Raw genomic sequence first — 18,665 nt, forward strand, 5'->3', positions numbered from 1 at the left:
ATAGCAGTAAGGCACGGGCCTGGACAGAAGGCGTGCACAGCACATCTTTCTAGTGACCACCTCCAACCCTCGATCCCTGCGTTGCTTCGCACTCCAGTGATTCCCCACACTCAGTCAAGTCTCCCTGCTGGCTTCTCCTCCAGGGTCACTTCCCTCACGCTGCGCCCCACTCAGCTTCAAGGGCAAATGAAGCCCTTCCGCCTGGACTGATTTTGCCAATGCACCCTCCTGCCAAGCTGGGTTCCTCGCTGAGCACAAAAGGGTACCCTCACCCTTACCTCTGGGCCTCTGTAGCTGCTATTCCCCCCAACTGGGAATAACTTCTCCTCCACCTACTCAAATGTCACCCACCCTAAAAGTCTAGCTCAAACTTTAGCTCTTCCACGACACTCCCAGCCCTCAGTTTCCCCTCTTCTGAACGCCTACAGTACTTATTGTTTGGACTACACAGTCTGGCAATTATAAAGCAAGTCTCCAATACATGATCATTCACTTCATACCAATGGCCTGTACATACTTGCATGGGTACCCACCACTCCTGCCCTGCTACTCTGGGAGGGGCCCAGCTCCTCTCCCAGCCAAGGACTCCCTTCACTTCTGCAGAGAGAGGCACTGAATACAGTGGTTAGGAGCACGGCCTCTGGAACCAGGCTGCCAGGGTCGGAAGCCTAGCTCCTCCACTCTATCACCTATGAGAGCTCTGGGCCTTGCTGTGCCTCAGCTTCCTCACATACAAAACAGGACTAATAACAGCACCTACAGGAGGGCTTTGTGTAAAAATTAAATGAAATAGTTCAAGTGGAAAACTTAGAACGCTGCCCAGCGTTCTAACAATGCTAGTTGTTATTAAGACATGCCACAATGTGAGCTACCAATCTAAACAGACTGAACTGGTAACCTAATCTTTTATAAACACTCAAAAGATTAGCGTTGGAAGAGCCCTTAAAACTTATGGAGTTCAACCTCCTGTCACAGATGAGAAAGCTGCTGTACAAGGGAGGGGAAATGACAAGCCCTGAAGTCCCACACCTGGGAAATGTCAGACCACTAACACTCAAGTCCCCTGACTGTTTTTTTTTCTCTTTTTTTTTTTACCATGCAATTCTATCAATATTTCCAATGGGAAAAAAAGTTTTGCTATTTCTAAGTAACCAAGCTACTAATGAACTTCTGTGACAAAACTGATTAAGTTGGGGGTTGCCAGTATTACTAGAGGGCCAGCTGTTTGTTGTTCCAGGTGCGTGGGGGGGAGGAAGTCTGTAGGAGGGAGGGGGTTAGAGTAGCACTGTGAAAATCAGGAAACTAATGAGATGGGTGACCCCCTCCCTTCTCTGGACTGCAGCTGCCCCATATGATTACGGGAATCAGATCCCCTCAAGTGAACTGGGGGCAACGATTACGCAGTATACTCTAAGGTTCTAAGCCAACCTACAGAGCCTGGCTCAGTACTAAGCAAGGCAGGCACTTGAATCATTGACTGTCAAACTTCAAACCTCCCTCAAGTCTCTACTCAAATGCCACCTTTTCAGTGGAAGTCTTCCTACTCCACCCTATTTACAATGGCAAACCCCTTCCCTGCTTTGTTTTTCTCCATAGTACTTATCGCCATCTGACATACCTTATACTTTACTCCCCCGCCCCCCCCACCCCTTCCTCTGACTGCCAACAGCATATAAACTCCAAAGGGCAGGGACTTAACCTGTTTTGCTCACGGCTCCACTCTCTGCCCCTAGAACACTGCCCAGCACAGAGGAGACTGTGCATACGTTTTGTTGACTGAAACAATAGAGGCCATGGAGGTTTCTAATCAACATTTCAACTTGGGTTTCAAAGCACCACACACTGGTTGAAAATGCAATAAACAAATTGTGGGTGTTTGTGTCAATGTGACAATAAAACCTATCGAATTGGGGGCTAGAATTTGGAGCTACTCTCGTCACCAAAAATGTCCAGAAGGCCGCTCATGGCAAAGCTGGCCGTGAGGAATTCATTAGCCCTCAACTTTTCACAGTAACTCTAGTTGATTAATTTAAATTGCCACACCAGGGTGAGGGGTATACGAGAACTCTCTACACTATCTTTGCAACTTTTCTGTCAATCGAAAATTATTCCAAAATATAAAAGTTAATAAAGGAAAAGGAAAAAAAGGCATCCACGTGGATGCTGCTCCGAGATTCCCACTGGATTTCTTGGAAGCCAGAGGTGGCCGCGACCCTCACGTCCTTTTCCTACAGGGACTAGGAGCTTTAGAGGTTCCCTTCGACTCCCACCCCCTCGCTGGACCGGCCGCGCAAGAAGCCCCGGCGCGTCCCAGCTCGCCCGGACCTCGCTCACCGTCCCCGCGGCCTGCCGGCCCCTCATCCCCTCCCGGGGGCACCGGCGACATTCCCGCTCCCGACCCCGCGGCCCTCCGATGCCACGGACTCGTTTCGGCCCCGGGCCCCAGCGCTAGGCTCCTCGGCGCTTCCCGACGGCCTAGGGAAGTGCGGCGACACGTCGTCGTCGTCCGGCCCCGCCGCCGCCCCCGCCGCCCGGGATCTGGGAAAGACCGGCCGCTCCGGTTCCCCCACCTCTAGCCGGGCGAGGGAGGCGGCGGCGGCCGCGGGCGCAGGGCGTCGTGGGGATGGCCCCCGGCGCCCACCCCCGCCGCGGCGGCCCCGGAGCGCCCCTGCTGGCCTCTCGGCCGCGACCCGCGCCGCCCCGGGCCCCGGGGGCCGCACTCACCCGCGGGCGCGGCCACCCCGCCGCCGCCGGCGCAGAGCAGCAGCGCCCACAGCGCGCAAAGCCGCGCCGGCCTCTCCATGCAGTCCCTCGCTCGGAGCCCGGCCGGGCTCCAGCCGCGGCAGTCTCCGCCTTCTTCGCTCCCTCTCCCACTTCCCGGCTCCGCCGCCCTGGAGGCCGGGGGCCGGCGCAGACTGGAAGGGCCGCCCCGCCCACAGGCCGCAGGTAACCCCAGGCGGTCAGCGAGGGCAGAGGGGCGGGGCGCCCGCGGCTCCCGCGGCGCGACGCCTGGCCCCGCGGCAGCCGAGCCGCCACCACGCCCCCGGAGTCCGATCGTGGGCCAGACAGAACTTCCCCGACCGTGTTGCTACGCGGCCCCCGCGCCGCCTGGCCCGGTGCTGGCTGTGCAACCTGGCTGAGCCTCGGACAGGCCCGGGGCTGTGCCCTGCCGGGCACCGGGGCAGGGCGGTCTCGGGGAAGGAGCCTTGGCCTGGGAGTCTGGAGACGAGGCTTCCAATTGTTGGCCTCTGAGCCCTTGTTTCCTAAATTCTGACTCCGGGGTTAGTGAACCCAGGCCTGACCTCACAGGGAGGACTTGGAAGACCAAGGAGGGGACTTGGCGGGAGTGTGCTTTGTCAACGGGACAAAAGGTATATTTGAAAGCTGGTGAGACATAATGTTGAGTCGAAGAAAAAAAAGAAAAAAAGAAAAATTCTAAATATGAGGGACAGTGCCATACTATGTACTTCGATTTTTCAAAGCTCACAAAGAACTTTCTTCATCTTTCTTTTTGATAGATATATATTGAGAGACGGAAGGTGAGCGGGAAGGATACACATTGAATACGTTGAAAGAGGGTGACTATGAAGATTAATGACGCTGAGGGTGGAGGAAAACGGGAACCCTTTAGTTTCCTGTGCCTGCTGTAACAAATTACCACAAATTTAGTGACTTAAAACAACCCAGCTCTATTATATTAGAGTTCTGGAAGTCAGAAGTCTCACTGGGCTAAAATCTAGGTGTAGGCAGAGCTGCATTCCTTCTGGAGGTTCTAAGGGAGAATCTATTTCCTTGCCTTTTCCAGCTCCTAGAGACTGCCTACATTCCTTGGCTCGTTCCTGTACCACTCAGACCCCTGAGGCTTCCCTTGTCACATACTCTGACCTTCCTGCCTTCCTTTTACATTTATAAAAACCCTTGTGATTTGATTGGACCTACCAGATACAGAGAAGGAACTAGTGGTTGGGGGAGCCATAAAGGGGTGGGGGAGTGGGAGGTACAAACTACTGGGTGTAGATAGGCTATAAGGATGTATTCTACAACACGGGGAGTATGGCCAATATTCTGTAATAGATGTAAACGGAGTGTAACCTTTTTAAATTGTGTACAAATTTGAAAAAATTGGGGGGTGGGAGATTTCCCTGGTGGTCCGGTGGTAAAGAGTCCGCCTTCCAGTGCAGGGGACGCAAGTTCGATCCCTGGTCGGGGAACTAAGATCCCACATGCCTGCGGGGAAACTAAGGCTGCACGCCACAACTACTGGGTTCAAGCACCTCAACTAGAGAGAAGCCCACGTGTGCGGCGAAGATCCCGCATGCCGCAACTAAGACCTGATGCAGCCAAAAATAAATTTTTAAAAAAAATTTTAAGGAAAAAAATAGATTTGGACCTACCAGATAATCCATGATAATCTCCCTATCTCAAAATCCTTGATTAATAACTAATAAGAACCTACTGTATAGCACAGGGAACTCTACTCAATATTCTGTAATGACCTGTATGGGAAAAGAATCTTAAAAGGAGTGGATATACGTATATGTATAACTGATTCACTTTGCTGTACACCTGAAACTAACACAACATTGTAAATCAACTATACTCCAATAAAAATGAATTTTGAAAAATCCTTGATTTAATCACACCTGCAGCGTCACTTGTGCCATATAAGGTAACAAACATATTCACAGTTGTCTGGGATTAGGTCATGTACGCCACTGGGGGGCGATTATTCTGGCACTATCCTCCCCAGAAAAGTGTCATATCTGGATGGATGATGAGACCCACTAACTAGGGTGTATTTTGGTTGAATTAAGCCAATGGACACACATGAAATCTTTTGCAAAAATATAACAATAAAATTGCAGATAATACAGCTAGTCTAGACCCTACTCAAAGAGCCTGGGGATGTTTAACCTATCCGAAACAAAGGCCTCACTCTTGGAATTAAGGCCCTCAAGTTCAATAAATATTATTGTCCTTCTAGAAACTGCAGTAGACACTCATTAAAAGCAGGCCCTGCCAACAAAGAGCTGCAGCCAGTGTGAGGGGCAATCATAAGGGCAAGAACAGGGAACTGTGGGACACAAAGAAGGGACAACCTATGGGAGGGCAGAGTCAGGAGAGGCTTCTAGAAGGCAGGCCTGCCCGCGCTGAATTTTGAGATACTGAGTCTTGCACTCCAAAGTTCAGAATGAATCCTTGCCTGTGTATATTACCAAACAAAATAATGTTTATGAAAACACTGTGTACACCATTGAATCCAGCAGAACTGAGAGAGATTACTATTATTTCTAAGTCGCCCCACAAATAGGCTAGCCACTCTCTAACCTAAGACCTCCCCTTCCCCATCACCACACACATACACTTGTTGACATTTGCTATAAACATTATACAATAAGTTTATAATAATGTTTCCAAAATGATTATGTCATCTGCCTTTTAAGAAGTCTCCAGTTGGAACAGGAGCCCCTGGGGACTGGCTGAGTGCCATCGTGGGCACTGCCTGGCATAGATTGAGCAAGTCCTTAATGAAATGAACAGTAATGGCTGCAAACGATTAGAAAAATAAGGGTCACGACTTGTCATTAGCCTTCAGAAAAGGCCCTGAAAATGTGCACATTGTGAGGAAAAACAACCAAGCATGGTGGCATGGCCTCGACAGTCCTGGCCTGCTGTCATGGGTAAGACTCTCACAGTCAGTTCCATTTCCTCTAGACCCTAAACGTCATACAACATTTGAAAAAAAGAATTTTTTATAGGGCTAGGCGAGGGTTAGGAATGCTGTTTCTTCAACATCAAACTTTTATTTGTGATCTCTGTGTACTTTTACTCAAAGAACATCTTGACTGAGTTAGGCCACTGCCCCCGCGTGCAAGAAGATGAAGACAGATGCAAGGCTTTCCAGGAACTGTAATAAACAAAGAGCTCTCATTTTGGCTTTGTGTAATCAAAGTCCTGATGAGTCAACATCAAGTTTAGCTTTAACCTTTAATCCATTGAGCCCTGATGACTTGGGTGTGAGATTCCCAGTTGCAGTTCTTTTCGCTTTGGCTGGACGTGGCTTGAGTTCTGGGCTGACTGGTCCATCCAGTTGGCTTTCTTGATCTTTACCCTTCTCACCAAGGCTTTCTTCTTTTCTGTAAATGGAGTTAGAAAGGGGCACAAACAAGAAAGTATCTGGGGGGAGAGAATGATGTCCCCCTTTCCAAAGTCAGATCTCCTTCCAGCCAGCTAGAGGCCCCCTGCTGAGTTCATAAAGGACACAGGCCCGGGCTTCCCTGGTGGCGCAGTGGTTAAGAATCCACCTGCCAATGCAGGGGACACCGGTTCGAGCCCTGGTCTGGGAAGATCCCACATGCTGCGGAGCAACTAAGCCCATGCGCCACAACTACTGAGCCTGCGCTCTAGAGCTCACGAGCCACAACTACTGAGCCCACGTGCTACAACTACTGAAGCCCGCACGCCTAGAGCCCGTGCTCCGCAACAAGAGAAGCCACCACAGTGAGAAGCCCGTGCACTGCAATGAAGAGTAGCCCCTGCTCACCACAACTAGAGAAAGCCCGTGCGCAGCAATGAAGTCCCAATGCAGCCCCAAATCAATAAAATTAAAAAAAAAAAAGACACAGACCCCAGCACTGACCAAGGGCTTAGTCAAGAATTCTGGCTCCTTAGGCAAAAATCTCAGAAAAGGTCTTCTACCTTTTACTAAGCGAAACCAGAACAGACCCTCAGCGCCACTGCAATGCAAAGAAAAAAGGGAAGTAGCAAACAGGGAATTTCCCTCCTGACACTAGAGATGGTTCCCAAACAGGGGAGATTTTGCCTCTGCGGGGGAAGCAAAATCTGGAGACATTTTTGGCAGTCACAACTTGAGGGATCTAGTGGGTAGAGGCCAAGGATGCTGTGAAACATCCAACAATGCACAGGATGGCCCCCCAGAACAGACTTCCCCGGCACAAAATGACAATAATTGAGAAATTCTGAGCTAGCGTACTTTGTTATCTTTTGTACTTTATCCCTACCCAGCCACTGTCCTCATGCCCACCAAAAATCAGTGAGAGATTAATGCTAAAACTTATCCTTGACACCTCCTTTCCCTATATCTAGTGTACATAGTCTGCCCACCCCACCAATTAGCCATGAGGTCACTTAGATGGGAAAACATCTCTCAGATCTACTCTTTCCCCCTCCTCACCTCCACTGTTCTGTTCAGGTTCTTATCGTCTTGCCCTTATAGATCACAGTGGTCTTCAAATCCACCCTCCAGGAGACAGACCTTCCCAACGTGAAAATCTGACCATTTCACTCCCAGCTTAAGCTTCTTCAGTGACACCCCCTCCCCTCAAATGCCACAAAAGTCAGTCCCAACTCCTTTGCCTGCAGGCTTGTTTCTTTGTGACTGATTCCCCAAACTCTCCCCAGCTTTATGTCCAGCCAGACTCCCCAAGTCACTGGGAGCTCTAGCCCTCCTAGCTGCTGGCCACCTTCAGGCTGAATGTCCCTTGCAGGCAATTTTGTTTGGTTCACATCATGTTTGTATTTATTTAGATGTAGATGTCAGAAATGAAGAAAAAAAATAAACAGGCGATTTTGCATAACCCCCCAGATCTTTAGCTTCTCTTAAGAAACCAGAAGTTCTGATAACACTGGGCCTGCGTTTAACTGTACCAGCTGTCAGAGGGCGCTAAACAGGGCTGCCACCTCATCAAGAGGGCACGTGCCTCCTGTCTGCACAGGCCCTAAGCTCCCTGGCCTGGCCTACTTCCCTTACTTATTACTTGTTCGTCACCTCTGGTATTTTCTCACTACAGACCTTTCCTCTTGCTGTTCTGCTGCCCAGAAAGCTTTTCCATTCTTCAAATGTCACTTATTCTTTTAGCTTCTTTAACCCCCAAGTGCAAAATACTTTACTCCCTCCTATATGTGTGCCCGTAGCACTCAACAAATTCCTCTACCATAGCAAATAATACAGAGGTTTGTGTGCATGTCAATTTCTGTCACTGGATTTACATTCCTGGAGGCTGGAGACTCTCTCCAGGGTGACCCCAGGATTTCCACCTAGGAGGAGCTTAGGGCCAGCAATCTGATTGGAGGCCATGTGTACAACATGCAAGCACACTGCTCTGACTTAGGTTATAAGTTGATTTGGGGTGGCTGTAGGGAAGACAGCGTCTGGCACCACAGAGAATATGAAGATGAATGTAACATGATCAGCCCGGATTTAATTGACTTAAAGGTTCTTGCTCTTCAGCAGGTGGTTTTCTTCTAGAAGTTTCACAGGGTGCACTCAAGGAAGTGCTGTTTGCACAAGAGGCCTGTGACAGCACTGTGGCCGCTCCTCACACAGGCCAAGCGCACTCCTGCCTCAGGGCCTTTGCCCTGCCTATTTCTGCTGCTACTTGCCCCACTCCCTCACCTCATTCAGATAGCTCATTGAGGCCTGCTCTGGCCGCCTCATCAAAAATTGCAAACCCCACCAACACTCCCTATCTCCCTTCCTGGGTCACTCTGTCTCTCTAACACTCGAATGTAAGCTTCAGGAGGGCAGGGAATTTTTCCTGCTTTTTTTCCCCCAGCTGTATCCCCAGCACTCAGAACTGTACCTGACACATAGTACATACTCAATAAATATGTTTGAATGAATGAATAAGCTATACTTTGATAGGTGCTATGAGGGATACCAACCAACCAACCAAGCAACAAAAGACAACAGTTCTTGCTGTTGCCCTTGGGAAACTTCCAGCCTAAGTATGCAAAGGTATATAAAACAATTAGAGGAAATGGAACAAACAAACATAAATGGCAAAAATGCTCTTTTGTGGTACAGGTTTCAGAGAAAGGCAAGACAGACCAGTATGGTTGGAATTGCTTTTGAAGGCTTCTTGGAGTAGATGGGAGTTGAACTAGACCTTGAAGGATGACCAGAACTTAGGGAAAGGGGTGGGGCGAAAGGGAGGGAGGGAGAGGGAGGGGGAGGGAGGGACAGAGAGCACATAAGCGAACAGCAGTCAGCTCAAGGCTAGATCTCAGAAGCAATAAGGAGACTTTTACCAGCAAGGTGGTGACATACATAATAAAAGTGGTGTTTAGGAGATCTGGTGGTCTAAGAGGAATCATCAAGACTTCCATAGTTCTTGCCCAGAGGGAAGAAGGCTAGGGAAAGACTATTTGACGCTTGGCGGTCAGGGACAGGGTCAGCCTCTAGGCAAACTGCGGGCTCCACCACCAGACGCCCGGGGCTGTGAGGTCAATTCCTCCCTGGGCCAAACAACTTGGGGCGCTGTGTTGCAAAGAGCATACCCCTGGGGCCTGGCACCCCTACTCTCTCTCTCTCTCTCTCTCCCCTTGAGAGCATTCGATATCCCTTTCAGGGACCCCGTGGCCTCACTCCCTTCAGACCGCAAACCCTCCGTCTACGGAGCTGGCCCGTTCTGCTTTCGGACACTTTGGAGGAAGGGCCTCTGTGCCTTGTCAGGAATCCGGGGCTCCTCCTTTGGCCTCAGGTTGGGGTGTTGTCGTTGCGGCCGCTACCCCAGCATCTCAGCCAGGATTCCTGCAACCTTCTCACTGTACCCTCTCCACCCTGCATGTAAGACCCTATTCGGTCCTGGCCCCTTCCCTGGCCCAGGCAGGGCCAATCTTTGCACACGGCCAAGCGCAGCTTTTCAACAGCCCCATCTGTGCTATCGCCTCGCCACTCAGGACTCTTCAGTCTAAAGATTCAAATGCATCATTTGCATGTTAGTTGCCTGCATCTTTTTGTCCTGAAAAGTCTCCATTGTTTGTCTTGAATGCGTAGGGTAGTTACTATTTACATTTGAACATAGAGCCGTCCAGTCCCTCTAGCCTCAGTCTATGGTGCCTCCCAGAGGACTGGCTAAGGAATCAGTGCTCGAATTTGCACATCCCCAGAGGTCACTGCCTATCTGGCTGTTGCACAGTTCCCTCTCAGGGACTGAGGCCTCACTTTGCACTTGGAAAACACCAGGCTTGGGGGAGGGCGGGGGAGCAGCAAAACCCATTTCGATTTAGTTCCTGAATTATGCCATATCGCCCACAGCCCTTTACCTGGATGGCCCTTTCTGACTGGACTGCTTAGAGCAGGATGACTGCAGCACGACCACGTAGTGGGTAGCATTCCTGGAGCTGGGCCATCCGTGGCTGTGTGCATTCTGGGCCATCCTCCCCACTTCTCTCCCACGGAGGCAAAGGCCGGAACTTAACTTCCCTGCATCCCCACTTCCCAGGATGGTAGCAAGCCTTGCGGATTTGATGAGGTTTGCTTTATGACCCAATGTTTACTTCATTTTTGTAAGTGTTTCATGGGTGTTTGAGGAACAATTCTCCAAGTATTGGGCCAGATGTTCTACATGTCTCCGTTATATCAAGTTTGTGGATTGTGTTGGTCAAATCCATGTACTTGCTGAGTTTTTTTTTTCTCCTGTTGGACCTGTTACTGAGACGTGTTAAAATCTGCCACCATCATACTATGATGGTGGATCTGTCAAGTTCTCCTTATAATTCTGTTGATTTTTGCTTTATATATATGTATTTTTGAGGCTATTTCATCAGATGCATGCACCTAGAACTGTTATAGCTTCATAGTAAACCAAGTCAATAATCATTATGAAGTAACTTTCATTAATCTATGAATGCTTTTGGCCTCAGGGTCTATTCTGACTAATATTAGTATAACTTCATAAGCTTTCTTGTAGCCAGTAGTATGTGCCCCGTACGTTTTCCCCGCATCCTTACTTTCCTGTTCCTGCTATTATGTTTTAGATGTGCTCTTGGAAACAACATATAGTGCAAATTTGTTTCTTTTCTGTCTGATAGTCAATCATTGTCTTTTTTTTAAATAGATCTTTATTGGAGTATAATTGCTTCACAGTACTGTGTTAGTTTCTGTTGCACAACAAAGCAAATCAGCCATATGCGTACACATGTCCCCATATCCCCTCCCTCTTGAGCCTCCCTCCCACCCTCCCTATCCCACCCCTCTAGGTGGTCACAAAGTAGCGAGCTGATCTCCCTGTGCTATGCTGCTGCTTCCCACCAGCCAACTATTTTACATTCAGTAGTGTACATATGTCGATGCTACTCTCACTTTGCCCCAGCTTCGCCATCCCACCCCATGTCCGCAAGTCCATTCTCTATGTCTACCTCTTTATTCCTGCCTTGCAACTAGGCTCATCAGTACCATTCTTTTTTTTAGATTCCTTATACGTGCATTAGCATATGGTATTTATTTTTCTCTTTCTGACTTACTTCACTCTGTATGACAGACTCTACGTCCATCCACCTCACTACAAATAACTCAATTTCGTTTCTTTTTATGGCTAACTAATATTCCATTGTATATATGGGCCACATCTTCTTTATCCATTCATCTGTCGATGGACACTTAGGTCACTTCCATGTCCTGGATATTGTAAATAGTGCTGCAATGAACATTATGGTACATGTCTCTCTTTTTTTTAATTAATTAATTTCTTTATTTATTTTTGGCTGAGTTGGGTCTTCATTGCTGTGCGTGGGCTTTCTCTAGTTGTGGCGAGCAGGGGCTACTCTTCGATGCGGTGTGTGGGCTTCTCATTGCAGTGGCTTCTCTTGTTGAGGAGCATGTGCTCTAGGTGCACAAGCTTAGTAGTTGTAGTGCACGGGCTTAGTTGTTCCGCAGCATGTGGGATCTTCCCGGACCAGGGCTTGAACCCGTGTCCCCTGCATTGACAGGCGGATTCTTAACCACTGAGCCACCAGGGAAGCCCCTATGTCTCTTTTTGACTTCTGGTTTTCTCAGGGTATATGCCCAGTAGTGGGATTGCTGGGTCAGATGGTAGTTCTATTTTTAGTTTTTTAAGGAACCTCCATACTGTTTTCCATAGTGGTTGTATCAACTTACACTCCCACCAAGAGGGCAAGAGGGTTCCCTTTTCTCTACACCCTCTCCAGCATTTACTGTTTCTAGATTTTTTTATAATGGCCATTCTGACCGGCATAAGGTGATACCTCATTGTAGTTTTGATTTGCATTTTTCTAATAATTAGTGATGTTGAGCATCTTTTCATGTGCCTCTTGGCCATCTGTATGTCTTCCTTGATGAAGTGTCTATTTCAGTCTTCCACCCATTTTTTAACTGGATTGTTTGTTTTTTTGATATTGAGCTCCATGACCTGTTTGTATATTTTGGAGATTAATCCTTTGTCTATTGTTTCACTTGCAAATATTTTCTCCCATTCTGAGGGTTGTCTTTTTGTCTTGTTTATGGTTTCCTTTGCTGTGCAAAAGCTTTTAAGTTTAAGTCCCATTTGTTCATTTTTGTTTTTATTTCCGTTACTCTAGGAGGTGGGTCCAAAAAGATCTTGCTGTGGTTTATGTCAAAGAGTGTTTCTCCTATGTTTTCCTCTAAGAATTTTATAGTGTCTGGCCTTATATTTAAGTCTTTAATCCATTTGGAGTTTATTTTTTGTATGGTGTTACCTAGTGTTCTAATTTCATTCTTTTACATGTAGCTGTCCAGATTTCCCAGCACCACTTATTGAAGAGGCTGTCTTTTCTCCACTGTATGTTCTTGCCTCCTTTGTCATAAATTAGGTTCCCATATGTATGTGGTTTTATCTCTGGGCTTTCTATCCTGTTCCACTGATCTATATTTCCGTTTTTGTGCCAGTACCATACTGTCTTGATTACTGTAGCTTTGTGGTATAGTCCGAAGTCAGGGAGCCTGATTCCTCCATCTCCATTTTTCTTTCTCAAGATTGCTTTGGCTATTCGGGGTCTTTTGTGTTTCCATATGAACTGTAAAATTTCTTGTTCTAATTCTGTAAAGAATGCCACTGGTAGTTTGATAGGGATTGCATTGAATCTGTAGATTGCTTTGGGTAGTATAGTCATTTTCGCAGTATTGATTCTTCCAATCCAAGAACATGGCATATCTTGCCATCCATTTGTATCACCTTTAATTTCTTTCATCAGTGTCTTATAGTTTTCTGCATACAGGTCTTTTGTCTCCTTAGGTAGGTTTATTCCTAAGTATTTTATTCTTTTTGTTGCAATGGTAAATGGGAGTGCTTCCTTAATTTCTCTTTCTGATTTTTCGTTGTTGGTGTATACAAATGCCAGAGACTTCTCTGCATTAATTTTGTATCCTGTAACCTTACCAAATTCTTTGATTAGTTCTAGTAGTTTTCTGGTGGCATCTTTAGGATTTTCTATGTATAGTTCATGTCATCTGCAAAGAGTGACAGTTTTACTTCTTCTTTTCCAATTTGTATTCCTTTTATATCTTTTTCTTCTCTGATTGCCATGGCTAGGACTTCCAAAACTATGTTGAATAAGAGTGGCGATAAGCTTCCCTCGTGGCGCAGTGGTTAAGAATCCGCCTGCCAATGCAGGGGACACAGGTTCGGGCCCTGCTCCAGGAAGATCCCACATGCTGTGGAGCAACTAAGCCCATGTGCCACAACTACTGAGTGTGCATGCTGGAGTCCCCGAGCCACAACTACTGAGCCCAAGTGCCACAACTACTGAAGGCTGCGCGCCTAGAGCCCATGCTCTGCAACAAGAGAAGCCACCCAATGAGAAGGCTGTGCACCGCAATGAAGAGTAGCCCCCGCCCGCTGCAACTAAAGAAAAGCCCACATGCAGCAGCAAAGACCGAACGCAGCCAAAAATAAAAAATTAAAATAAAAAAATTAAAGAGTGGCAAGAGTGGACATGCTTCTCTTGTTCCTGATCTTAGTAGAAATTATTTCAGATTTTCACCATTGAGTATGATGCTTGCTGTGTGTTTGTCATATATGGCCTTTATTATGTTGAGGTAGGTTCCCTCTCTGCCCATTTTCTGGAGAGTTTTTATCATAAACACGTGTTGAATTTTGTCAAAAGTTTTTCTGCATCTATTGAGATGATCATATGGTTTTTATTCCTTAATTTGTTAATGTGGTGTATCACATTGATTGATTTGCATATATTGAAGAATCCTTGCATCTCTGGGATAAATCTCACTTGATCATGTTGTATGATCCTTTTAATGTGCTGTTGGATTCTGCTTGCTAGTATTTTGTTCAGTATTTTTGCATCTATGTTCATCAGTGGTATTGGTCTATAATTTTCTTTTTTTGTGATATCTTTTTCTGGTTTTGGTATCAGGGTGATGGTGGCTTCGTAGAATGAATTTGGGAGTGTTTCTCCCTCTGCAATTTTTTGGAAGAGTTTGAGAAGGACCAGTGTTAGCTCTTCTCTAAATATTTGATAGAATTCGCCTGTGAAGCCATGTGGTCCTGGACTTTCGTTTGTTGGAAGATTTTTAATTTCATTGCTTGTGATAGGTCTGCTTATATTTTTTAATTCTTCCTGGTTCTGTCTTGGAAAATTGTACCTTTCCAAGAATTTGTCCATTTCTTTGTGGTCGTCCATTTTATTGGCATATAGTTGTTTGTACGAGTCTCTTATAATCCTTTGTATTTCTTCAGTGTCAGTTGTGATTTCTCCTTTTTCATTTCTAATTTTATTGATGTGCGTCCTCTCCCTTTCTTTCTTGATGAGTCTGGCTAAGGGTTTATCAGTTTTGTTTATCTTCTCAAAGAACCAGCTTTTCATTTTATTGATCTTTGCTCTTGTTTTCTTCATTTCTATTTCATTTATTTCTGCTCTTATCTTTATGATTTCTTTCCTTCTACCAACTTTGGGTTTTCTTTGCTCTTCTTTCTCTAGTTGTTTTACGTGTAGGGTTTGATTGTTTATTTGAGATTTTTCTTGTTTCTTGAGGTGAGATTGAATTGCTATAAACTTCCCTCTTAGAGCTTCTTTTGCTGCGTCCCATAGGTTTTGGGTCACCATGTTTTCACTGTCATTTGTTTCTATGTATTTTTTTATTTCTTCTTTGATTTCTTCAGCCATCTCTTGGTTATTTAATAGTGCACTCTTTAGCCTCCATGTATTTGTGTGGTTTTTACAGTTTTTTTTTTCCTGTAATTGATTTCCAATCTCATAGCGTTGTGGTCAGAACATCTTGGGTCACAAATCAAGCCTCAGAAAATTTAAGAAAATTGAAATCGTATCAGTCTTGTCTTTTAACTGTACAGTTTAGCTCTAGTATGTTTATACTTATTTCTACCATCTGATTTTGTGCCTTCTGTTTGTCCCTTTTTTTTCTGTTTCTTTTTATCCTCTCCTCTTTTGACTTCTTTTAAATGTTGTGTGTGTATGTGGGGGGTTGTTTTTTCATTTCAAGAGCATGTTTTATTTTTCATAAAATATTCATAATAATACTGCCTGCCACAGGTTTTTTGGTAAGGATTAAATGAGATGAAGAAACTCACATAAAATATTTATCCAGTGCCTAACACATAGTAAGCACTACTAAATGGGAACTATTATTAGAAGTTCTAGTACTCTTTCATATGTAGGGTTGCCTTGTCTCTTGCAGTTCCGCTTCTGTTGTTCTCCTTTCTGCTGACAATATTCCATTTTTTTCTCAGTCCCTTTTCTTTCATTTCTCCTTTCCTGCCATTTGATTTCCTGTTTCTGCTCACCCTTTCATCCCCAAGCCAGCTCCATGTGCAAGCTGCAGTGGCGAAGCCCCTTGGGGAAGAGAGTCAGCGTGGAGGGGCTCTGTGGCACAGCAGGGGCAGGAGGAGAGACAGTGGTGCTTTGTCCACTGATTCCCATTCCACAAGGTGACAAAGGTACTGCCCGACATGCGGCCGAATCTGTGTGTCACTCCTGGCTGGCCATGGTGAAACTGGATCAGCTGCGATCATCAGTTTCTGTGAAATAGGTATAAGGCCAGAGAACTCACCAGCTAGGATACAGTTTAATTCCTTTGCACCTGTGCCTAGAGAGGATGGCCGGATCCTCACTGTCTGCTCTCAAGAAGGAGTCCTGCTGTGGGACAGTGCGTGTCACCTCACTAGGAATTTGCATATGTACTAACCAGAGCCTGGAAAGAGGAAGCATTTTTACTCAAACACATTGTGGTCAGAGGAAAATTTTGTCACCATTGTTGTGACAGAACTGCAACTAAATTTAGCAAGCTACGTACTTTGTGTGTGTGTGAGTGTGATGCTTGGAGAAAGCAACACATTATGTTTCCAAAAAGCAAAAACTCCCCAGACCAAAAAGAAAGCCCTCTTCTCATCTCGTATTTGATTGCCATGATGATTCCTTACTCCACCTACTTCAGATCTTTACTTTTTCTGTGTCCTTTGTAGCATGACATTCTTCCAAGAGAGATTATGTCACCAGAGGAACATTGGAACTTGGTTGAGTTTTGGGTATTTTTCGGTTCTCTGGTGGTTTCTGTACTTGGATTGAAATAAGCAGAGGTGTTGATCATCCATATTTTGAATGGGCCTCACGGAAATATGAGAGTCTAATCTTTTGGCAATTCAGCATATACTTTTATTCTTCACAATAAACTTTAAATAGATGCTGTTGGTATTTTTTGAAATTTCTTTATTACAAAAGTGCAATTTCAACTTACAATGTAAATGAAATGCAGTACATCCCTGTCAGCATACACAATAACAAAATGCCTCTCTGTGATTCAGAAGTTCTAAAACAACAAACTATATATAATGTATTGTATCTATCTTCATCAAAGAGAAGGCTACTGCCAGCATGGAAACAGGAGCAGTTTAATTTCTTGCAATCCACAGAAAAGGTCTGGAGGAGAAGGTGAGATAAACATATGCTGGAGACAGGGATGCAGACTGAAACACATCAAGGAAAGTGAGAGAGTTTTAGGATAAAGTGGGAAAAGGAATGAAGGTCAGAGAGAGAGAGAGAGAGACAGAGAGATTGGAAATGGGAGAGAGGGTCTTCCAATTTTAGTAGTCAGGTAAATATTTGATTGATTGATTCATTGATTTTTTGAATTTATTTTTTATAAGCAGGTTCTTATTAGTTATCAGTTTCATACATATTAGTGTATATGTGTCAATCCCAATCTCCCAATTCATCCCACCCCCCGCTTTCCCCCCCTTGGTGTCCACACGTTTGTTCTCTACATCTGTCTCTGTTTCTGCCCTGCAAACCGGTTCATCTGTACCATTTTTCCAGATTCCACATATATGCGTTAATATACGATGTTTGTTTTTCTCTTTCTTACTTGCTTCACTCTGTACGACAGTCTCTAGGTCCATCCACATCTCTACAAATGACCCAATTCTGTTCCTTTTTTGTGGCTGATATTTGATTTAAAGTGACTCTGAGGGGGTTTTACCTCACCTAGTATGCTCTAGACTGTGGATCTCAAATTTTTTGATCTCAGACCCCTTTAAACTCTTAAAAATTATCGAGGACCCCTCTCCCACAGCTGTTCATCCCAAGGGCACTCCTTACTTAACAGCCTGCACTCTGAACTGTCTCAGAGTTCACTTCCTGGGGGAACTTAACCTGTGACAAGTGTCCAGCACAGGACCTACCATATTTATGCTTAAAGTATTGCAGCAATTAGTTTCCTCAGCTACATGTGGGGATTATTCATTTTGTAAAGGGTTTTTTTAAATCTCTTAAGGTATTTCTTGGATAATAGGATTTATGAAAAATAAGGTATAATCATTAGGGAAATGCAAATTAAAACCACAGTGATGTACCACATGACACACATTAGGATGGCTATTATTAGAAAAAGAAAGAAAAGAAACAAGTTTTGGCAAGGATGTGGAGAAGTTAGAATGCTTGTGCATTGCTGCTGGGAATATAAAATTGTGCAGCTGCTGTGGAAGACAGTGTAGCAGTTCCTCAAAAAGTTAAACATAGAGTTGTCATACGATCCAACAATTCTACTTCTGGGTATATATCCAAAAGAATTGAGAGGAGTGACATGAACAGATTTTTGTACATCCATGTTTATAGCAGCATTATTCACAATAGCTGAAACATGGAAGCAACTCAAGTATCCACAGACAGATGAACGGAAGCAAAATGTGGTGTGTTCATACAATAGAATATTATTCCGTCTTAAAAAGGAAGGAAATTCTGAGACATGCTACAACAGTGATGAACATTGAAGACGTTATGCTAAGTGAAATAAGCCAGTAACAAATGAACAAATACTATATTATTCCTCTTATATGAGGTATCTAGAAGAATCAGATTGATAGAAAGTACAGTGGTAGTTGCCAGAAGCTGTGGGGAGGGGAGAATGGGGTGCTATTGCTTAATGCATACAGCATTTCAGTTTGGGATGATGAAAAAGTTCTGGAGATGGATAGTAGTGATGGTGGTATAATAATGTGAATATACTTAATGTCTCTGATTTGTACACTTAAAAATGGTTAAGGGGCTTCCCTGGTGGCACAGTGGTTGGGAGTCCGCCTGCCGATGCAGGGGACACGGGTTCGTGCCCCGGTCCGGGAAGATCCCACATGCCGCGGAGTGGCTGGGCCCGTGAGCCATGGCCGCTGAGCCTGTGCGTCCGGAGCCTGTGCTCCGCAATGGGAGAGGCCGCCACAGTGAGAGGCCTGCATACCGAAAAAAAAAAAAAAGGTTAAAATGGAAATGTTTATGTTATGAATATTTCACCTCAAAAAGTTTTTTAAAAATTAAGTATAAGGGGCTTCCCTGGTGGTGCAGTGGTTGAGAGTCCGCCTGCCGATGCAGGGGACATGGGTTCGTGCCTCGGTCCGGGAAAATCCCACATGCCGCGGAGTGGCTGG

At 45.5% G+C, this 18,665-nt stretch overlaps 1 protein-coding gene across 1 annotated transcript in view; it reads right to left on the bottom strand.

The window, feature by feature from the left end:
* IL13RA1 (interleukin 13 receptor subunit alpha 1) overlaps positions 1–2,952 on the bottom strand; it is a 67,289-nt gene extending 64,337 nt beyond the window's left edge. Inside the window, exon 1 of the mRNA XM_081221293.1 lies at positions 2,725–2,952. Coding sequence (XP_081077419.1) covers positions 2,725–2,803 — 79 coding nt within the window. The 5' untranslated portion in view covers positions 2,804–2,952. The remainder of the gene's footprint in view (positions 1–2,724) is intronic.
* Between the last annotated feature and the right edge of the window lie 15,713 nt (positions 2,953–18,665).

Source organism: Mesoplodon bidens, assembly GCF_964165515.1.
Source record: "Mesoplodon bidens genome assembly, chromosome: X".
Classification (NCBI taxonomy): domain Eukaryota; kingdom Metazoa; phylum Chordata; class Mammalia; order Artiodactyla; family Ziphiidae; genus Mesoplodon; species Mesoplodon bidens.